Here is a 24,132-nt window from a genome sequence, read left to right as displayed (position 1 = left end):
ACAATGTGCACCGAGGTGCAGAAAAGTGCGGTTACGGTTTTGACATCATGCAATGAAAACTAATTGCAGAACATACAACGGTACATTCTCTCAAGAGAACCTTAGAATATATCCAAAGGCTTAAGATTTCACATATTTTTACAGGTTCACTCTCAGGAGTCAAATGCAAGATATTCCTGGTTGCCCTTAGTAAAATGTTCCTTCTCCTCATGCTTTCATTCCTTATTTAGAGCTGACATAAATCCTGAAGAGGCTCCTGTAAACGAGGGGTGGTGAAGGGACACCCATAAATAAAAAGGATTTAAGAAGCAGGGCCTTTTGAAGGCAGTGAGTGCCCACTTAAAGATTCCTGCTAAAGCTAACCTACAGAGTTTCACTGGTGTGCGTTTTCCCCCCTTTTGTTCAAAAGTCCCGGTGGGCCTTTTTTCATGCTGAAACTTGCCTTAACCCCCGGCTTGGCCAAAGGCATATGACTTAAAATCCCTGTCACTTATGAATAAAGCAAGATTATCTCATCACACTATTTTTGTAGGTCACCCATTAGTATCAAGAAGTCATTAAGTGCTGGCTGTCTTGCTTTAAAGCACATCAGCGCATGCCCTTCGCACTACAGCAGATTAGTACAGCGTGACCCCGTGTGAGTCAGAGTTTGACCCTCTGCATCACGATGATCCCCGAGTGTCTCATTACTATTGGTGAAGGGCTTGTTTCTGTGCTCTAAAGCAGCAGCCTCAAGTTAATGATAAAACGAAGAAACGACAGATTACTTATGCGGAAAGATGTCAAATCAACATCACAGGAAATAAGTCATCAATCTGGTTCCTATATGAGGGTGTTCTTTGTGATACTGACTCAGCTCAGCTGGACCAGTGACTCATGCTTAATGATTGTCCCTGTACCCTAATTTCCATCACAGTTTTCCTCTCCACAAGTCCTCAAATTATTTTTAAATAGCTCGACAAGCAATAATTACGGCCGATGAACACGAGAGACATCTGATAAATCCTTAAATGAGAACTTCAGAGTGCCCCTGCTGTTAGTGTGAGAGTCGGAAACAGATGGAGGAACGAAAACGCAAAGAATCACGATCAGTGTGTGGATGTCATTAAATTAGGTGAATACAAATTTGAACGTTTCTTAAAAAATGTTTGGGGGAACCTCCCTTTAAACGCAGCAACAATCAGTGCACCAGAGTGGAAACAATGGCTATGAGATAGAAGGTCATCAAGATAATTTTCAGTGACTGAATTACAATGAATAGCCGCCAATAAATCCTTGATGAATTGAAACGCGAGTAAAATTCAATATTAGCTTGGCCAGCCTTCACTTCAGGTATTATGAGATGGATTCATTAAACCACAGGAAATCTGAAGATAATAGCCTGTGATGATAAAAAAATCCTCCATCAGAAATATATAGCATATATATGGAGATATGATTGCCCGCGATTGATTTCCACGTGTTCCATCTGTGTCAGATACGTACGTTCTGCGAGCACGGGAAATAAAAGCCAAGGAGAGCGGGGCGAACCTGAGCAGAACTGTACCGTGTCGCGCAACAATCAGCCCTAACCTCGAAGGCAGCGAGCGCGTAGTGTCGCCTGAATAAGAGCTGCATAAAGTATTCAGCCGGTACAAGCTTGGTGTCGTCAGGGCATGACTACCCGGGTGGTCAGGGAATTTAAATGCCAGGTGGGGGTCAGTGGAAGCAGTGGCTGAATAATGTGGCACAAATGCATACACATGAGTAGCTAGTGTTGGGCGGGCGGGGGGAAAGGAACCCAGGCTGTGGTCTGTTGGAGGATGTGCACTTTGGGAATGCAAACCAAGCAGAAGGACCCTCCTCATTTGTGTGTACTGCCACTGTTGACCCATTGGGAAATGCTTCCTTATTGAATCCAGGAGCATCAAACGCTTCATTGGAGCAGAGAGGGAAGTCTGTGCCACCCAATGTAGCCGAGTCCGTCTTCATTTCAATGGCAACAGTGTCGACACGAAATGAAGCACAAAGCAAATTCAGACTGTAAGACGCTATTATTTTTCAGAGAATATTTCTTATTGGTGTGATGTCGTTGTAATTATTGTCACTTTGCTCTCACGAAAGCTCACATAACTCTTAAACAGGGGACTGTCCAATACATTTATCCTCAGGAATTAGTTAAAGTCAGTCTGTTAGATAACAAGATTTATCACACACGAACATCAATTACTCGTTTCTGTTTAAATCATTTAAGGCGAGTGAAAATCTGGGAAATGATTCTGTGTTTTGACAGATTTTCACTCCCTGTAATCATTAAAATCACACACAAATTCCGTCTGATCTAACTGTATGATAATAATAAAAACCCTTCACCTTTCTTTGACAGCCGGGCGTCGTCACTTTCAAACCTAGCAGCTCACATTTGTTCAGGTCCATGGGACAAAATTTACTGTGTGATGGTCATTGCAGCCATTTCATTACACGAAGATGTCCTTGGTTTTTTGTGTGACCTAAAAAGCACCCTCCCAAACACACACACACACACACACCCCGCCTGGCCCCAGGGCTATCCGATATTAGACAGTGAGATGACATTGTGTGTCTGTGCGAGTGCAGTCAGCCGACATGTGCAGATGATGTGAAGTCAATAATGCATTATGAAAAAAGGGGATTTATGACCTTGATGAGCCCCATAGAGCTTAATTAGGCCTAAAGGTTGATTTACATACAAGTGTACATGGAATTTGATGAGGCTGTTTTTTTCCTGCTGGTGCGCCGCCTTTGCTTTTTTGTCTGGCGGCAACATTTGATGCGGCGTATGTGTCCTAACGCTTCTGTAATGTAGCAGAAGAGCCAACATCAAACACGTGGAGATTGCCACCGCGTATTCTACATGATTGACCATGTTCCATCTGTACAGGGAAATCATTCATTTAAAAATCTGCAGGACATCTTCGTCACCAATGGCATTAGTATCTATGTCGGCTTTTATACGCGCAAGTGTGGTGTTAGCCGAGGAGGAGGAGCAGGAGGAAGAGAGGGGAAGTCTCTGACAGGGTTTCTGTATAAAGAATCCTACTTGGACACCAAAGAGAGAAAAAAAAACAAAAAAAACGCCCCTCTTGTTTGCTTTTTTTCACAGTGTGTATTCAGAGAGAAATGACAAGATCTTTTCCAGAGTCATGTACCTATATCAAAGATGCTCCTGATAGCCCCCCTGCTGTTGCTATGGAAGTAGCAGAGATGTAAATGAACTGGAGTGAACTGGATGGTGGCGAATACAAATGAGGCTCGACTGCTCGTTCCCCCGCTGCTCTTTGCCTCTTTTTCTCTCCATCCCTCTCTCTCTCTCTCTCTCTCTCTCTCTCTCTCTCTCTCCCTCCCTCGCTTGACAAATACAATTTGGTTTCAACCTTAAAACACCGCTTTATTTACTGTACATAGGTGCCACATCACTCAATATGCAATTTACGCCTTTTTCTGTGTGTGTTTCTTCGCCATTGTTTGTAAATTACTTAAGCTCTGATTAACTTTTAAAGAGAAAAAAATTGCGAGAAGGAACACTGACGCACATTAGCTTTGTCTCCCAGTCTCTCGCAGTTTAGTTTGCAGTGTCGCAACGAATACTGCAGATAAAAAGAAAGAAAGGATAAAAAAACATCGGGCTCTCGCCAATCACGCCTGATATAGACATAACCCAAGATGTTGAAGTATATTCTCTGCCACGCAACTCACAGTTCCAGCGTCGGCTTCCAAACACTCTAATACGCCACAGATGTTATGGACAGAATTACAGAGGAGAAAAACCTCGACATAAGTGACTGTATTTTGCTGTTAGCCGAGCCCAAAAAGTGACATCAGCTTTCAACACAGCAAGCGGGGGGAAAATAGGAGCCCCGACTGGAGGTAAAAATAATGCAGAGAGATTCAAAATAATGTTAATATCTGTCAGAGCAGTTGTGTAATTCTTTCTTTCTTTCTATCCTTTTTTTAACAATGACCACACAGAGTCAGCAGTCTAGCTTGTACCCTGCTGCTCGCCGAATATATGCAATATTTTCTTTCTTCTCCTCCCCCGTGTGGACCTGACTTCTTAAGAATACATGCTGTTGTAAAGGATATCTCTGGATTATAGAATCAGCACTGTGGGAAGAGTCTTGACTTAAAGGTTTTCTCCACCCCCCCATCCAACCCCTCACAGGCTTCCTTTGCTTGCACCGCGGCGAAGGAGGGCGGGGCGGGGCGGAGGGGGGCGGGGTGGCAGAACCCGAAGGACTCAAGCGGCGTTTCCTGCGGCTCCCAGCTAATGCTATGGGCCACACTTTTCTTTCAGCCCCCAAAATCCCCCCAGCAAGCGACCTTGTCGGCTCAGGAGTGCAGAATAATGGCGGGGGGGGGGCCTAGCAGAGACAGCGAGCTCATTTACAAGCAGCTGTTTGTGCCCTCATATGCACAATGAGAAGAATCAAAGGTCTGAGTTAACAGTAGACGACAAGCATCAGGAGCATCCCTGTCACACTTCGTATTGGCTCCGGACAGGAAAAATTATCTGGTTTCACATCAAAATAATCTGGGGACCTCTTTTGTCCTCTGGCCACAATGATGGCGGTGTGAGTGGCTGAATAGGCCTTTTGATCAGGCCCAGCTATGCCTCTGAAGTAACTCTGGAAGCATGTGTAACTCAAGTTACAAAGGGTCATTTCAATATGAAAACCATTTACGGGATGCAAGATTGCCCCGATAAAAGCAGAGGGGTTCCTTTGTCTTTCATGCTGTACAGTCAGCGCCATGGTGAAACCATTTCTGGCTTTGCGAGAAATTGAAGTTTGTTGCCCTTAAAAAACGAAATCTTCCAGCCTGATGTGTGTGTGTGTGTGGGATTTGTGCCCCGCTCCTTGTACTATAGCATGTTTGATAACGGTAACGTGTAGCGTCATGGAGGGGGGCGCTTCCTCCACGGCCGACGGAGATCCTAATGACGCCCCCGTTTGTGTGGACGAGGAAGCCATTTTGCTCATTACCTCTGCTTCAGTGACACTCATACCCTAGCAGATGGTCACTTTCCAATTGATTTGGCTCAACTGAGAAAAAAAATGAATGAAAACATTACAGCACCAAAGAGATGGTACATTCCCCCCCCCCCCCTTTAGATACAGGAGAGTCTTTCCATTCGTCAGGCGCACATTCTGTATATTGGACTAATGTCTTCGGAAAGGTTACGCTTGATAGTAAATGCCAACCAGGGGAAGCTTTAAAAAAAAGAAGAAGAAGAAGAGTTCCGTCATTGGTGTAATAAAGTGCTATAAGCCATGAAAACAGAGGTCCTGGGCACCAATCAAAATCAATCACCAACATGTTATAACAGCCGTGCACAACAAAGCACCTGGTCCAAAGGCTGATTCATGTGTAAAGGAGGAAACAATGGCTGAGACGACTGTTCAGTAGTTGACAAAACAAGAAAGTGACTCCAATTCTAATTTCCACTTGCTGATTGTGACACAGGCACTACATTTCCTTTATTAGCCAGGGATCACAATTTAATTTCAATCTGTGGACGGGCGACGAGACTCCCATCTGAACGCTGGCAGTGGCACAGATCAGTCCCCCAGCAGCTCCACGCCACGTCGCTGACAGAGAGGAATTGAAATGCTACGCCGGTGGTTGCGGTGGGGTTTGGTGGCTGACCAGAATGCCTGATTAGGAAGAAGTGTCAACAAGGCCGTAATAGGAATCTGGCCAGTTGTGGCTCGGCTGCAACATGTTGCCATGGTCACGGAATTGAGCGTTACACATAATATGCTATATCGACGACGCCTCGATCTGCCGGTCTTTGGCATTTAATTAGCCAATGTGAAAGTTCTCCATTCAGACACTTGATTGATAGGCGTTTCTCTTTGAAGCGGCGCTGTTTCTCTTGCCCTTGTATAGGCGTGGATGTATCACAGAGGGAAAGTACATCAGAGCTAATCGGCACTAGTAAAAAATTAGATTTCACCTTTAGAGCAGGTGTCTGATGTGCGCTGCCTGTGATAAAAAGAGGAGAGTGTCAGGTTTCCTTTGAGTGTGTATGTGTGTGTCAGGGAGAGCGAGAACGAGAGAGAGAGAGACAGAGAGAAACTAAAATGAACACAATTATAAATTGATCTCAGATTTATGTGGCTCTGTGTGTGTGCACCTAAGCATCAATGCGGTGTGTGTGTGTGTGTGTGTGTGTGTGTGTGTGTGTGTGTGTGTGTGTGTGTGTGTGTGTGTGTGTGTGTGTGTGTGTGTGTGTGTGTGTGTGTGTGTGTGTGTGTGTGTGTGTGTGTGTGTGTGTGTGTGTGTGTGTGTGTGTGTGTGTGTGACTGGTGCTGCTGCTGGATCTTTCTGAAAGGCTTAGAAGGATAAGGATCCCCCCGAAACACAATGTAGCAACAAGTGCTCCAATCAGCTTTTGGAGCTGCTTCCCCCGCGTGCTTGTCGGAGACCTATCAAGATAAAGCACCCAGCAAAACAGAGAAAACAAATAAATGAAAGAAGAAGAAATTAGGCACATCAAATTTAACAAACACTATATATTCATATGCTGTACACGATTTCATGCTTTCCCTCCAGTTATTATGCTAAAGGCTCCATAAGCGAAGATTACTTTTTGGGATAATTTGAATGATGAAATTATTTTGTTAAGTGACTCAATAAGCGTTGGATTTTTGCTTATGTGAGATTCTCGGTGATCAAATTAAAGCTGTTGTAATTGCAATGCATTGTCGTGCCTGAGCGTGATCGATGGTGTTTTTGTGCTTTCATATTACCTGTATAAAAAAGAGAGGAAGAAGCTTTATTGGATGTAGGTGCAGAAACCATTTATCATACAATATTCTGGGACAAGTAAAAAAAAAAAAAAAAACAATTATACAAGGAGGGAATTTTGATGTGTTAATGTAATCGTGTAAATGAGTTTTTGTTTGTCTCAAGCGTAACAACAACACTGCCTGAATTTCACCCTGACTAGAATTGCAATGATTAAAGCGGGAACAAAGTTCAACCGCAAATGAAATGAATTAGATTTTTACACAATATAGGAGCAAGGGGTCGTTGTGGACTTTGTTGTGGACAGATGTGATTATTCAAATCACCGTCCCCGTGTGTATTGATCTGTCAGCGTCGCTCATCCCCCTGTGTCGCAGAAATGCCACCCAACACCGGGGTGAGAGAGAGGAGTTCAGCCTGGGGCCTAATCAATCGGGGAGAGGCTTTTGAATGTTGTTTACGACCGCGCTTTTGATCCATAATGCACCAACTCAGCTGGTGAATGGAGTGCGCGCGGAGAAGTGCAATTTCGTTTGAATTCCAGAGATTTGAACGAGAAAAGTGGCTATTATAGGGCCTGTCAAGTCAACAGCACAGTTGAAAAGTTGCAGGCGCAGCCTTGGAGTATTTCTCTGTTTCCCTGCTCAGACCTTCAGGCCGAGTCAGTTCAGGGTGACGCCGCACAGGCTCGGCAGAGGGATTTTAAGTGTTTTAGCAGTTTTCCTGGGAACGGCGAGCACCAGTGGGTTTGGCTGTGGATTTGTCGATCAAACCCAGAGGCCTTGCACATGGCCAAAGAACTAGATCAGTTCCAGCCACAATGTGGGCCAGTGCAGGCTAACGTGTCCCACTGAGCCATATGTGACTGCTGCTGCCCAATTGATCCATCTGAAACCTACGTGACCTCATGTGGTGTCCAGATAATTGCCCGGCGGTGGAGTGATCATACACTGAAATATTACAGTATATGCACGACATTTCATCTTGGAAATGGCGAGTATAATGCATCTGTCAGCTGGACATATGGCAGTGCTTCTTACATGTGTTCCGTTATTGACTGAATTGCTTTTCTCTGTTCTTCACCATATTTAAAATGATCTCAGCTGGACCACATGTGACCCGTATGAAGGCCTCAGAGCTCTTTATAACACAAGTTTTGTCAGAATAGCCGCAGAAGTGTCTCCATTATGCGGCTGCTCTTTTCAACTCAAGGCGTGAGTGTAAAAATTGTAATATGGCATTGATTGATGTTTTACATAGGATCGTGGGCTTATTACATAGTGCACGTCTGACTTTTGACGGAGCTGACACGAACTCAAGATTGGCTGTCAAATCCTGCTCCTAACGTGGCATTTTTTCCATTTTTTTTTCCATTCCACCCCCCCCCCCCCTCCTATTCTGGCTCCTCTCACAAGCCAACATCTCAGATAAATTGTGTTTCACCTTAAGCATCTTCTTTTTTCTTCTCTCTCTTGTTTTGACTCCTGAGAGAGAGAAAAGTGCTGCGGAAAAAAAAGAAGAAGAAGTCGAAACCCTGACGTATAGCTGAAGCCCTATCATATTTGAAAGCCTTTACTTTTTCGTGCCTGTTGGACACATGAGGAAGTTTGCTGTCAAAAAGACCTTCCCTGATGATTGTATGCTCCTAAACAAAAAAAAAGAAGGGGGGCAGATAGGCGAAGGCAGCGCTCCTCCATACAGCTTTGTACTGTCTACACTCAGGTCTGCCCCGGTAAATATTACAGCTATCACATAAGACACAGGCCTGACTGACATTTATCTCCCTTTGTCGTAGGATGCTTAATCTCCTGTAGCGTAGACAGAGACACTTTAGCCGATCTCAAGTCCGTCACAATCGCTAGACATTCTCAATCGGTATCAAACTTTAGTCGTTACTCCACGTCAGCAGTGTTTTTTGTTCACACCGTGTCCACAGAGGAGCAGCTGTTGTTGTGATTAAAGAGCATCTTTCTAAGGTCTATATCGCTTCCCTCCACTACTTGACATAGTTAGAAAAAAGAAAAAAAACAACCCGATTCCATTTTATAAAGTTATGTATATAGTTTACTTTTAGCACGAGCATGGATTTTTGGCACAGTTCACATTTGCAAAGCACAAAGCCACAATATTGATTTATTTTCCATCTTTCCTATCTCCTCTCTCACACACACACACACTTACACTCACGCGCAATTTTGCCTTCTCTTCTCTCAGCCCTCTTTTCGATTGTCAGCACTGTAAAGTGGATCGCATTACGCTCGTGTACAGAGGCTTGTTTTACTTTTTCATTTCGAATCGGGAGGAGAGCAAAAAAAAAAAAAAAAAAAAAGCACTGGAAGGAAACCGCAAGTCTCCAGTGATAGACTCGGGGATGACAACGCCTTACCGAGTGAAAGAAGGATAATGAAAAACCCCTCGCAAGCAGAACGATTCAGTGATATTTTACTGTTACAGCCATTGTCAGGTTTGCGCTTAGACAGACGGCCACGAGCGCTTACAGAGTTCCAGTCGATTAATGACAGTTAAAGTTTTATTCACGGATAATTAAGGCTTGTGGGTGATATACAAGCACCATCCACCCACTGTTATGTCAAACTAAATAAAGAACACAAGAGCATCAACTGTTTTACCCTCCATCCCTCTTTGATTTGTCTTTGTACTAACAACAGCCTTTTTCTCTCTCTTTCTTCCCTTCGCTTCCTCCCTCAGGGTTCAGTCGAGCTGCACTGCCATTTGGCCTAGTGCGGCGAGAGCTGTCTTGCGAGGGTTACCCCATCGATCTGCGGTGCCCGGGAAGCGATGTCATCATGATCGAAAGCGCCAACTACGGCCGGACAGACGACAAGATCTGCGACGCCGACCCCTTCCAGATGGAGAACGTCAACTGCTACCTTCCCGACGCCTACAAGATCATGTCACAAAGGTGAAAAAAAACTGCAGTGTGATATTTAGAAAAGACCAAAAACTGGCCTGGGTAGAAACAGCATGAGCTCCAAGCTGTGAAGAAGGTCAGATCTATAAAAACGTACATTCCGGGTAGTTGATGAACATTAGAGGACGAGGAGGACGAGGAGGGTGAGAGGCAGGGATCCAACAATAGACGTGGCACTTCACAATATGAACACGGCAGATGAACTTTTCAGCCGCTGTTTACTACACTCTCAGAGATGAAGAGCCGTTTTCAGTCTTACCTCATTTGAAACGACTGACAGGAGGTAATTATTCCAGCTATTGTAATTTCCCATGCTAAATACATTGCCTCGCAAATGTGCAATCTAGATTAAGTATGCTAAAATTAGTCTATCATTGTGAGTTTTATTTCGCCTTATTAGTGAAGCCGAACCACTTCTTCATGGTGAAATCCATTTTATCTCTGCCTGTGGTTTTGTGTGCATATGTGCGTCTGTGTATGTGTATGTGTGTGTGTGTGCGTGTGCGTGTGAGAGAGAGAAACACAGGAAGACAACGAGGAAAAAAGTCAAACAAGACTTTTGTGTTATTTAAAATGTACAAATTGCTATCATGTCATTAATCAAAGGTGCTTGCTGTGCTGAAACAGCACCACTTCCATCTTCATCGCTTGAAACATGGCAATCATCCTGTCAGCTTTTGCAACCAAGGCAACAATGTCGAAGAAATTTTGTGCATTTTGATGGCTGCAGTTGGATTTTTGACACTAGAGCGTGACAGGAAACACGGGTTTAGATATCAAAAATCGAGCCCTGATTGATGCGGCAAAGTTCACAAATTCAGCTGCTTTTGAAAGGAGAGGAATGGATCGTCTCCACACTTGAGACATTAACAAAATGGATTCAGGCGACGCTTTATTCATCACATCTGCTGCAGAAGTTGTATTATTTGCACCAATCTGTGTGATTGTTTGTTATCAGGATTATCTTCAAACAATATTCTCAGATCAGATTTTGACAAAGCACTGGTAATACACTGGTAAAGGGAACACAATGAACAAACAAATCCAGCACATTTATCCCATGATTTGTCCAGATGTGGGTGAATTTAAAGTACAGCTTTACATGTAAATCAAAGAAACCAATTTAGTCCTTTTGTCAGTTCAGTTGTTTCTTTGTTTGGCTCTCTGTAGGCAGGTTTCTATTGTCAGAACAAGTCCTCTCTTTGTTTTTTTTGGCCTTGGCGATGGTATGCACTGCAGTTTCCTTTTATAGACGTAGACCTAAATGTGTCCCTGCGAAACGTCTCTGATTGTAAATGGTATCTGACTGCTCCTTAAACCTGGCAGTATGGTGCAGACTGTTGCTGTTTGACTCGGTGCGTCAGAGCCAATATTGAATATTGGCTTATTGGTAAATCCTGTTGGTCAGATTAAGGACAGACTCTTGGCAGGGCGAAGCCAAAGATGCTCCGTATGTTGTATTTTCCTACCAACACGGCCCTTGTGTGTTTTTTTTAAGGCCGCTGTCTGTACAGTTACAACAGAGCGGCCATTCAGCGCACGTGCGTGGACGTAAGCGCACACGCAGTTAACATCTCAGCGGGGTGCCGTGGGCTGAGACCTTATACATGAGACCAGTTGTCACATAGGGATGCCATCTGAGCCAAAGTGCACAGGATGGAATGACATATGAGTGCCACAGAGAGAGATATTGGACGGTATGAGACTGTCAGCAACTCTGGTGCGTCGCCTTGGGAAATAAAAAATAATGAAATAAAACAGCAGAGCCCTTGTATTCAGGGGTTTATTGTCAAGCCCTATTTGATGAAGTCAGATAGCTGACTCACATTGTCTGTGTTGAAAGGCTGCAGCCTTCGTGCTCCCTGTTTGTGGCAGTGGGTATTACGCTGGCCTCAGCCACACTCGCAAGGAAAAACAGCCCACTGAAGCACAAATACTGACCCAGCAGGAGCGCGCCGACAACAAACCCAGTACAGTCTTGTCGAACGATTTCCGCGTGCTTCTTTAGAAGATGCAGGATTCTTTCCTCACATGCGTTTCCAGAAAGTGCCTGAGGCCTGAGCGCTGAAGTTATTTTTAATGTTTATTTCAGCGTCACTGCTAACTGGTGTATGCACAGCAACGTTTAATGGTCTAAGGAAATGTTAGACAAGGTTTCCTGTGGGTGAAAATCTGAATTCAGATGGAGACAGAAGAAGAAAACACAGAAACAGTCTTTCCTTGTTTTTAATCAGTTTGCTTTTGCAAGATATGTATATGCTGTATATATACGTGTTTACAGTATATGGTACATTTTCATTCCTATGGATAGTGTAAGAGCAAATAATTATCACTGAATTATTAATGTGAAAATAAGACAAACATTTATGGTGCTTGGTTTAATTCCTATGTAGCCTATATTATTCAACCCCGCATTTACATAATCAATGCACAACCCTTAAAAAACACCCCACTGCTGTGAAAATAGATCCCGAATGCACATTGGACTAATTAGATTGTTTTATTTACAGGAACACACCAAAATAAGAATTCTATAGAATGAAGCAGTCCAATAATAATTGTCCACAAATGAGAACGTGTGTAATAGTTCTCCATTTGGAATGCAGCGTTTGTCTCGTATAGCTGCAAGGTTGAAGTGTTTTAACGGCTTCTCAAATCTTTTGTCTGCACTTTGGCCCCCCTGCTGTGCCCACACCAGCCAAAACTCCCCATATGCGAGTGTGTGTGTGTGTGTGTGTGGGGGGGGGGGTGGACCGGCTGCACACCGTGTACGGAAAGAACTACTATTTCCTACTGTACGGCCTCCATCAATAAAAAAAAAAAAAAAAAAGAACTGAAGAGCCGCCAATATTTGTTACCATAATTACTCTGGCCTACTAATTTAAGTGTGTGTGTGGGGGGAATCACATTAGCACTTGTGTGGAAAACTGTGTTCACTTTTAAATATCCTAAATTGATGTGGTCCTGAAGTGTGGAGAATTAGATTGAAGCTTCACTGAGCTTGATAGATCCTGTTGGCACTTCAAGTTGTTTTTATATCTGGCTGGCATATTATATTCATGAGCACAATGATTGTATGAAAATAGCCTTAGGACTGTTGTGGCTCAATTAGAACGTTCAGCTGCAAGCAATTAGTTGACTGGAGTGGGTGATAATCTATACCGGAATTTTTTTCACGTGGACACCTCCCCGGCAGATGCCAAACTGCATGGGAATACATTTGGAAAAATAATTAATTCACTGATAATCGTAGTCAGGGAGGCAAATTCCTTTTTCTTTTTTCATTTATTTATTTTCCAAATTTTCTTTAATCAATAATTACACGTCCATCTGGATTTATGGCTATTGCAGCCAAAAAACAAAGGTTAAAAAATGCTTGATTATACTTTTTGAATGTCTTCTACATGGTGGTTCTCAAACTGTGCCGCATGTGCCACCTGCGGTACTTGAAGCGCCCCCTTGTGGTGAGGAATTTCAGCGGTCAAAACAATTTAGATGTCTGGAAGTTTCTTTATTATGGCAAATTATTTAGAAGTACTTGTTGAAAACTTCTATGTGGGTGCCAGTAAGCCTTCACACTCATACTAGAAGCTTACACAGCACACACACACACACACACACACACACACCCACACCAGCTTTTTCTGTGAGTTGGTGACCTGTTGTATGAGGCGAAACACAGTTATTGATTATCATCTGACCGGTCCTTATCCCAGTACCTCAAGGAGCAGTGAAGATGACAGTGTCACATCTTCATTAATAATTTTCACCAAAAAGAAGTATTAGGATATACAGTATGAATAAGTGGCTTACATTTATGGATTTCTTTTTGACTAATGAGCTCCACTGTAAGTATTCAATAACAAGATCATTGATCGCTGTAACATAACATGGCTGGGTCCCGCCGTGCCTGTGGATCACGGGTTTGTCCAAAGAGCGTATCGCTGACAAGAATGATCAATGAAGATCGTCTCTACCAGGGGACGTGAAATTACAGGACAGCTGCTTTTCGCCAAATAGTGATCAGTGAAAAATGGTCTTTATTCAGCTTTTGCGTGTTTGAAAAAGGGTTCATCCCAAAAGGAGATATCAGCTGTGTGGAAAAATATGACAAATAGAATTTATGGCAAAGTAGCAAAGTAATAGATTTCTTTCCCATGTAGTAAAATGAGCCAGTAACACAAGTGTGGAATCAGTAGTATTTCCCGAGTACTTGTCAATAAATGTCAGGGCGTATGCTTTAGGGTTTGGAAGCTGAACGATGCTGCTCACACTATTTATATCGGTGACAGGAATGCCTGCAAGGCTCTCGGAGGAGCTCCATTGTTGCCGCCTGACAGCACATTGACTTGTACTTTCTCTCTGTACGTACACTGTTAGTGTTTATTTAAAGCAGCAGATTAAGATTTCATAAAGATCCAGATTCAGCCTGGCCGTTCCAGAGGGGTGTACACAAGTTCATGAGCCATGAAACTGCTCTGTACTTAGGACCGTATCAGTGATGGAGTGTTAAATTAAAAAGGTCTATGAGCAGCCATCAGTGATCCTCATTAGGAGAACTGCTATTAACTAATAAACAAATAACGCTTGAAAATATATAATGAGCTATAAAATGGGTCTGTTTCTCAAATTAAAACATGGCACAGTTGGGTTTTGGTCAGTAGTGTGTGGGATGCAATTTTATGCACCGATATGTTTCAATAATTTCCTTTAAAACCACATTTGGTCTATTTCTAAATATTCATCCCTTCTGGTTGATACCGTGTCAGGATTTTGTGTAAGTAATCGCTACTCAGGGCGCTCAAAGGCAGCGTATTGAGCTCGTCTCATAAAGGTCAAATTTAGACCTACAGAATGTCACCGTCGTATTTCTATTGACTCCTGCGGCTTTACAATGTACCTTTTGTTTTAAAAATCAATAGGTGAGATGGAGAGATGCGAGTCGGGCAGCATTTCCTCCCGACTCTGTAGGAGACTCTACCCGCCCCAGCCCTCACAAAACCCCCCTCCCCACCCCCACTTTCAGCGACTCCAGTAAATATAGCATAAACACAAGCATATGACAGCAATTAGAAGTTTCTGGGATGTCTTGTCCGGATATTGGGTCAGACTCCCAACTTGAAAGCGGGATGCTAATGGTTGATTTCTAACGACCTATTTCCTGAGAGATTATTGGACCACCCCCTTCGAAAACGGTTTAAATATACTGATATCAGCGGTGATTACACATTTAGCATACGCTTGTGCGCCGCGTGTGTGTGTGATGTGTGCGTTTTTGCCAACAGATTGTTTCTTTAGCTGCCATTCCGTGGCCCTGGAAATGATTTAATTTTTCAATGGCCTGTCTACCATCAACAGGCTCGCCTCTTGAGAGAGATGTCTGCCTTGATAATTGTGCCATGAACCTCATCAGCATTTCAGATGAAATGGAGCTAGACGGGTCACTTTGAGTTTAACAGACGCTAATTTGATTGAAATTCAAACTGGGAGCACCAGGAAGTAGATTGTGCCTTTTTCTGTAATGTGCTCCCCTCACTCATGTCACCTCTCTCCTCCACTTACACTGCAATTGTTTTTGCTGCTGCCGCTGCCATTTCCTTTTTTTTCTCCTCTCTTCATATTGTGAATTTCAAATGGCTGCTTAGGTTTGTGGAATCTACAAATTTTGGAGGAGTAGAATACCCCAGCCTGCACCGGCTAAAAACAATCCCAAGATTTTGTGGAAATTGAGGAGCGGTACCATTATTCAAACATGAGCAGCATTAAAAACGTTTTGCATAATTATTCATGCCGGATCATCAAGTCAGAAGCATTCAAAGGTGCAAAGTTTGGAGTCTCCCAAAATGCCTCTGAGTGTGTGCAAGTGTGTTTCATAATGGACTATTGATGCACGGTGCCTCACATGTGAATCAAAAACTCTTAAAAAGACTAAATACATTTGGTCTATTATACTGAATGCAGCGCTTATATCATTGAATGAACCTTTTTAGCACTAATGGCCAGCAGCCGTGTGTATAATAGACTTTAAGCTTCGACTCATAAGACAAAGCTGAGAAGTGAGCCTGCACTGTAGGCTGCGGCAATGACTAAAATGACACAATCTGGTCAGAGTGATGGATGACTAAACTACACAACTAAATTACAGTACTTTATGGCTCAGGCGTACTTCAGACTGCTGGAATACGTCCACAAACCCTTCTCGGTGCATAGCCACTTGAAGCGATTCATTCATTTGGCCGTCCAATTATTCCTTTGACATGCTTGATGATGACAGTGAAAAAGGTTATTTTGCACGTGGTATCTGGTATCAGGAGTGCTATCAGTTAAAAACCTGCCCGGCGTCTTATCCCTCTCCTTGCTGCTGTCAGTGGGGAGTGCTCATTTTTAAAGGAGATTTTCATCAAATTCGTGCAGCATTTCAATGGCACTCTAATTGTACTGATGTTTGGTTCTCCCTAAAGGTCAGAGATGTGATGGGATTAAATTTGGAATGATTCAGTCTGATTAAAGAAAAGGAAAATGGAGGCGACGGAAATAGAATCTCTTTCCCTGAGTCAGGCCTGCTGTGGCTTTATTTCAATACAGAGGAGTAATGTCAAAGGTGGTGACTGTTCTACTCATTCTGTTTGAGGAAATGTTGACGAGTGTATATGTTTGAGTAATTACACTTAGTCATTTCAGTGCATTTAGACCCATAATGCTTTTCTCAGCTATTAATTCAAACAGAACCATCACCAAAACCTTCATTTTTCTGAACCAATATTTATTTTAATGTGACATACTTTAGTGAGCTGCTATTTCACCTGCCCAATTATTCTTTCTCTGGCATTACTTGGGTGAAATAAATTGGAACTCTTTCCACTTTTGCTTCAGTTTAATCCTGAAGAGCAATCAAGGTATGTATAGAAATAGAATGTATCACTCTGGAGAAAAGTGCAGAAAAGCTGCCTTTGACTTAATATTCATTACGTACATGATTAATTACTACATAGCCTCAGACTATCAAAAGATAGTCAGAGATATCATATTTTACATGTATTTAATTAGTCTGCACTTTGAGACCTGTGCCCTGGCAGGCCCCCAATCCTGAACTTTTTGAGGGAAGAATTTCAATTACATGCTCTGTTTCAAATCGAGGGCTAGGACGACGCATAGAGGGAAGTCATCAGGGCTTTTTCAATTGGTCTCAAGAGATGCCCGTGGTTTCACAGATGAGACAGAATCAGAGTCGCAAATTCCCATAGATCAGGAGGCCTCTGCTCCGCTGCTGCAGAATTAGGGCAATACATCAGAAACGGCTATCAACACATCAATTCAAGAGAAATAAAAATTATCTTACGCCCTGTTGTTATATGGCCATAGCGTGTATCTCATTAGTCTCATGAATTTTATTTTTGATATAATTCCATTTCCACATACGGAGTATAAACCACAGATCCATTCCCCGGCCTCATTGGAATCTGTTAGATAAAACACAGTAATTGACATTGCCGTTGAATGACATGCCTATGCATGAGCAAAAAGGAAGAGAATCATCAAAGTGACCACATAATATATGGAAAGCATTGTAGACTTGAGAAAGATTAGCATGAGGTGCATGTTTTAATTCCAAAACAGTTATTCATTTCCATAAAAACAAATGCAGCCGCTGTCGTTATCGCACGTGAAGATCATTAATAAAGTGAAAAGGCCCTGGAGACCTTTGCAAAAGACACGCACACTCAAACACAAATGCCGTGTGGCAGTTTAGAATGTGTGTAATGTATTTATTTTATAATGCTAAAACTACACTAAAACACATTTATTTTCATTTGGCCGAATAGAATAAATACTCTTTCATGTGTATTCCAAGAAAGAAAGACGTGCGTCCTTTTCACTGACAGACGTTGAATAGAATAGAAAGAATAGAAGGAGGAGGAGGAGAAGGATTGTATTCATGCCTCGTCAAAAGTGAAGTAATGGCTAAATGTTGTTATCTGCCTTTATTTATTCATGCATATGTTGTGTATGGTGGCAGAACAGTGTATGGATGCAGCCGGCGTACACAGCTAAGATGTGGTTTACAATCTGAAGCCGAAATTATACCAATTTCCAGTCCCCTGCTTGTGTTTGTTTGAATTCTGTACCTCTCAACTGTAACCAACAGTGCTGTTCCACTGTGCGCCCTAACATTACATTAACAACACAGGGACAAACAGCAGTGATTACCTCAGCAGCCAAAAACAAAAGCAAAACCCAAAGCACAATGCAGTGCGACCAGTAATACATTTTCCAATGATCTTTTGTAAATGGGCGCACTGGTCTGTGATAAGAAGAAACAAATATTATCCGTGGTCTATGCTAAATCAGCAGAACAGAGTTATTGATCCGGCTCCTCACATTGCCAATAGAATTTTAAGATGGCTCGCTTGGGGTATTGATGTCATTATCATGATTTCAGTGCAGCAAAAGGGTGGTCAGCTGTAATTCCCCAAGCCTCTCAGGATACCACTGGCTCAATTAGGATGTCTGCACTCCATATGTTAAAGGTAGTGTCCAGAGTGAACTTTCTGACCCAGCGGCAAAGGGCTGCAAAAATGAAAATCACCTGTCGTAAATTAAACACAAGAAGAGGATAAATGTTAAATAGTAAACTTTAATGTAACGTTATGACCTATCAGCACAGGTCTACTAATATCTATCTTCCTTCTATGATTTGCAATAAATGCAGAGGCTGTTTATGTTCTTAAATCTAGTATATAGCATAATTCTCTCTAATGTGGGATGTAAAAATTCTAAATGGCCAATCACATTCCACCATCTGGCAGGGAATTTCAGGCACCGCAGTGAAGATTATCGATGAAGACCTTTGATCGTGTCTGGGGTGCAAATTCAGGATGCTCCTCCAGTTACTTGGCGTAGGAATCCATTCAGAGAGTGACCAGTCGCAAATCAATAACTCAGTGGATTTATAGAAACCCAGACTTTGTTTATCCTGGGCAAGTATGACTCACCAAACACGGACGCGGGCAGAGCGAACACCTAAACCACACGGGCAAGCACATGTTAAGGGTTAAAATTGGCAAATAAATGATCATTTCTAATTGAATATTGAACATTTTATTTGCAAGAGAGTTTAATGCCCTCCAATATCGGCATTTTTAGACCACACACACACACACACACACACACACACACACACACACACACACACACACACACAATCTCTCTCTCGTTCTCTAATTTGATTGATTGTTGATGATGATGTAATTTGATTTGATAATGACTAGCAGGAACTTTAAAGAACAAAAACCAAAGGAATTTATGGTATTTAACCGTAAATGCAGTAAACAGGGAATGTGTTACAGCACTGTAGAGTTGACAGGTGATGTCGTGTAGTGGAAAAGAAAGGAAAAACCCAAAGATTTATTACATCGTTTTATTGACCCATTCTCATTTGCTCAAACTAATTATCCATCTCCTCCGCCGTGATAAAACAAAGGGAAAAGAGCTCTTCTACGTAATGTGCACTGTAAACATGAAGCCTACGTCTGAATGAAAAGCAATGAAGCCGCCCGTGTCGCAATATTGCTAACAGACTAAGTGTCTCGGCTTTGTATTAACAATGATTTACATGTATTTTTGGGGGTTTATTTTTATTATTACTACAATTTACACCCAGTTTGCCAGGAAGAACTGAGAACGTTTAAAGTTAATTTGCAAAAAGAGACAATTCTAGGTAATGTCACTCAAACGAATGTTGACTGAAAATAAAATGGAAAAATTAAAAGGAAAGTGCATTTGTTTTTTTATTTTTTATATGCATGTTTCGCCATTAATACCTTCAATTCTGCAATAGCAATAATGTTTGTTTTTGTTTTTTTCGTTAAAGGTGCAACAACCGGACCCAGTGCATCGTGATCACAGGGTCTGACGTCTTCCCCGACCCCTGCCCAGGGACCTACAAGTACCTGGAGGTCCAGTATGAGTGTGTGCCCTACAGTAAGTATCAACCTTCTGTCACAGTGTCTCTCTCTCTCTTCCACGCTGCCTCCCCTCACACAAACTACCTCTCTCTCTCTCTCTCTCTTTCTCTCGCTCACTCACTCTCCCTCCTCCGTCCTGCCTCATCCCCTCCTACTTCCCTGTCCAGTCTGTCTATTGTCAGTCCACGACGCCTTCCAGCACCTCCTCCTCCCCCCTCCTCCGTCCGTCCGTCTCTTCCTCCATCTGTGTCACACCATGAACTTTTCATGAAATATGACCTGTAAAACCCTTTTGGTCCCTTTCCTGTACTGCCTGTATTATTGATGCGCCCGTCGTGTTTCCAGCAGATCGACGAGCCGGGTTATGAGGTGGCAGAGTAGAGGGAGGTTAGAGGAAGTAGCGCTGACTCTCGGCGAATGCGCTTGTTTAATTCCTCTAGTCTTTGGAGAGGTAGTCTATCAGGCGAGAGGCGCAGCTTAACTTGATGGCTTAATCTACGTCCACACAGCAGGTGTTGAAATATGTTAACAGATGTTTCATTATGTAACAGAACAAAATGGCTCCACTCATAAGTCAACAGGGTAATAATTCATTTAAAGAGATAGTGTTTAACATTTTGACTGGTCGGTGTATGCTAAAATATTCATTGCGATCCAGGCTCCCAAATAATCTTTATATTGCCCTTTGCATTAAAATTCCCCTTTGTCCTTTAAGCTCTCATGTTCATTTGCAATTTGTGGAGCAAATACCCTCCCGTAACCTTTGCAAACTGATTAATGACCAAGAATTAGATGTATCGCCAGAATCGCTAATCAGGTGGAACTGAAATAATTAAAGTGGGAGTGATGGGAAACAGGCTATTTGGCAGGTCTAGTCGATTAAGATGTTAATTTTGCATCGTAATCCCTCTGGATGAAATTTAACGCTAGATATAAACTGTGCACCTTCGTCACACTGAACTTTATTGGAAGTAGAAGGCCCACGTCGCTCATTACCTGTGTGTCTGTCCAAACTGTTTCCCTTTGTGTCAAAATCACAGTGAATTAGCGATCTTCATTCGGTGGTGAGACTCATTACAACTTAAAGGTTAACTTCTCAGAGGCTTTGATGACCTGTAGTTAGAAACAGAATAAGCAGTAATGAGCGTTTGAATCTGCCTCGCTGAGACAAACCCAGATGTGTTATGTTCTCTTAATCCTATACCATGCAGTTACCTCAGGACTTAATGGCTGATTAGCTTCAAGGAACTTTCATGTGCACACCTGACTGTTACAACTGTCTTTGAATTCTGTGTCCTTGAATGTGGTGAATGTGGTGAACTTGTGTCCGAGTACTCTCAACAAATATCAAATACAAGCTGGTGCTCACTTCACACCCAACAGTTTCAAACAAGCATATCTGTAGCACCGTCTCTCTGCTTCTCAAGGTCCATGCCCACCCAGAATAGGACCAAGAACTCAGAATGTATCCTATCGCAACTGCCCCGGTAAGTGCTTAGTGTTCCCCCAGTCTGCTTCAGTCCACTTAAGTCCAGTCCAGCCTTTCCCACTCAAGCCCGAGTCATCTGTTGTAAACTGTGATAGCCTGTGATTTATGGGCCGCCCCTGTGTTTTGTTTCTTTCCTCTTACCAATCCTTTGTCTCCCAAATAGAATCCATACGCCCCAGAGACCCCTAAAGCAAAGAAAGGCAATCATAGGGCAAGATTTACAGAGCTTTTTCACACCGCCAACGACCTTACTGCAGGTTTCAGATTAGATAGAACCTTTGCCAAATATCAAGATTTGGTGATTAAAAATCTTTCTGCACTTCAGAGACTTCAGATCCGTCGGATTTGCAGGGATAGGAAAAAGAAAACTTAACAAGTTTTTTTGCCAAAAGACAGTAAATCCTGAATAAGCTGATGGACTTGCTCCTCTTCTAGGTCATAGCATCAACTGCCTTGAAAAAGTCTCCTGTCCTGTCAAAAATAAAATAATAATAATAAAAAGTTAAATAACATAATGAGCCCTGTTTGCCAGTGACTGAATGTCACTCGATATTTAATTAAGCTTGTGAGCCCTCGCACAATTACGTAACCTATGTTGGGTTTTCTGCACACCTTGTCTCCGGAGCAAATTGCCTTCATTTCCGCCATTTTCATCTTTTTCTTTTTTTTTTTGGCTTCATAATTTCGTTCTTGTCAAGAAGTGTCCTCATTAGCAGCATTATCTTCATGTTCCAGCCAAGGATGTAAATTTTGCTTTCACCTGGCACTGAGTCACCCTCTGATTTGGCTCTAATAATGGCTTGAATCAGGCAACATAAAAGCCAAAACATTTCTTCATTAAGAGCGTTGTTTTTGAAATGGCAAAGTGGGAAGAAAGGGAAAAACACTGCCATCCATATACATGTAAAACTGTAGCGTGGTGCCAGTGGGCAATAACATTCATCCATAAATGCACATATTTTCACATTTCATTCCATGCTTATGCCAGAATACCTTACATAGCTCCATAGGGCAGTGATGGACAGATTTTCAATTTTTACTTGGAACAGTGATATTTGGCTCACTTGTTTCCCCTTAGCTACGATATGCTCTATGCTGTAGCTAACAATATACTCAGATTTGTTAGCTGTTTAAATAATGCAGGAGCCACTAACTGCAGTTGACAGCAGATACCTTAGCAAGATGGAGCACGTGCAAATTAATAGTGGCTATTAATAATCATACAATCTAATGAAAGGTCCAAAACGGTCCCGTAACAAAACACAACGTCCCTAGAATGTCTGTGTGGTGGAAAGAGTCGGGGGTTGGTGTGGGGAGGGGATGTCTTGCATGCTTGTATTTTAATGTTGCTATATTTAAGAAATGACTGACTCTTTTTTTTTTACCTTCCCTGTGCAATCTGCAGGAAACCTCCGCGGCTATCTGAGTCTTTCTTTGCATCCACTGACCGATTTCCAATCACACTGATTGCTATTTCTCATTTCTGCCTTTCTGTTCACGTCATCAGGTCTTCTGTCGTGTGTTCTGGTTTTCTTTTCAGATTTCTCTCCCTCTCTCTCCCCTCTCTCTCTCTTTCCCTCTCTCCCTCTACCTCTCTCTCTCTCACCTTCTGTTTGATGTGGCTGCGGCGGGCGTCTGAGCGCTCAGCTGTTGTTAATTTGTTTGCTTCTTCTCCGTGTTTGATCTCAAAGGTAGCTACGGCACATTTTGAATTCCTCCAGCAGAACGGCGGGAGCGCGTCGGTTCACGGAGCCGTCTCAATCTCTTAATTTCCTCCGCTCTTACTCTCATTACAGCCTAGGTCAGACTTGACGATTTAAACACATCCAAGTCTTGCAATGAATCTGTGCTAATTGGAGCGCGGGGACTGCAAGGTGGGGAGGCGCTCAGGCACCCATATAGTTGGCACTGATTATCTCGTTGTGCAAACTCAAAGATGCATTCTTACCATTTGCCCTGACGCATTTTCATCTGTGCGGGCTTAATGTGGGCTGAAATTGAATAGCACAAACCTACGTAAATGTTCAATACAGCGCAAATTACTGAGCGCGGGCAAACATTTTAGTGCTCGGCACGCAGGGACACATTTGTTAGAGCACGAATTTGGAGTTTGGAGCGGTCTGACCTAGGCTTGAGCCTAACTGCGGTATGGCCTGTCTAATTTTACATTTTATGTCTTTGTTACATATTCATCTGTTAAATCTCTTCCTCTCTTCTTAGAATTTTTAGTTTTTGGAACATGGTGTTGTAGATAAGCTGATAATTATGGTACTTTTCATCAGGTCATGATTATGTACTGCTAAATTATAGACCTTTTATCCGTTCTTGTGACTTTGCTGTTATAAATCATCCATAAACAACTTTGATTCATGTTTCGGGCAGTATACTGAAACCCACACGTGTTAAATACATTTCAATGTTTTATCAAGGAGTTCAATGAAGAGATTAAAGAGGGCGCATAAGCTCAATCATTTTATTTTGCTCCTGTGAATTGAGCTAATTACCTTAATGAGTACAGCAAGAGTGCAGAGGCCACAGTGAGTTTGTTTCTCTCACAGCATCTGGCTTTACTATTTGTCCTGTGGTGACGGATTGCCCAGTGAGCCTTGTAGGTATTAGTCGACTGATCATTAATCTTAAAGGAATATTTGTGCCGCATTAGGAAGTATGCAATCATATTGATCTGTTTGTTACCACTTGTTTTTCCTCAACAAGCAAATGGTACATTGATCAATCATTTGGTCATTTCTGATCTGATTTGTCATCATTTTTCTTTGACAGTTTTGAGTTATGCGTGTCCAATCTAATGCAATCCAATCGCATCGCCCTGCAATAAATCCTAAATCCTACCTTTGTGAAGCTTGTAGTGCCCCGATTTCATGTCCATGCACAGACGGATAGTGAGAGCAGCGCTGTGACATGTTGCTGCTCTCAGACCTTCAGATGCACTTTGGGCGTCTAGTATCTAGTATTTCCAT

The 24,132-nt window shown here is 42.5% G+C and overlaps 1 protein-coding gene across 17 annotated transcripts in view; it reads left to right on the top strand.

The window, feature by feature from the left end:
* The window catches only part of adgrl2a (adhesion G protein-coupled receptor L2a), a 90,306-nt gene that overhangs the window by 28,070 nt on the left and 38,104 nt on the right, over window positions 1–24,132 (top strand). For all 17 annotated transcript variants that reach the window (XM_076151288.1, XM_076151289.1, XM_076151304.1 and 14 more), the window contains exons 3-4: window positions 9,478–9,691; window positions 19,572–19,681. In XM_076151288.1, coding sequence (XP_076007403.1) covers window positions 9,478–9,691; window positions 19,572–19,681 — 324 coding nt within the window. The remainder of the gene's footprint in view (window positions 1–9,477; window positions 9,692–19,571; window positions 19,682–24,132) is intronic.

The sequence above is a fragment of the Genypterus blacodes genome, unplaced genomic scaffold (genome assembly GCF_046128005.1).
Source record: "Genypterus blacodes isolate CSIRO-AG114 ecotype Tasmania unplaced genomic scaffold, CSIRO-AGI_Gbla_v1 ptg000054l_1, whole genome shotgun sequence".
In the NCBI taxonomy this organism is placed as follows: Eukaryota; Metazoa; Chordata; class Actinopteri; order Ophidiiformes; family Ophidiidae; genus Genypterus; species Genypterus blacodes.
This window is presented reverse-complemented; position numbering and strand designations above follow the sequence as displayed.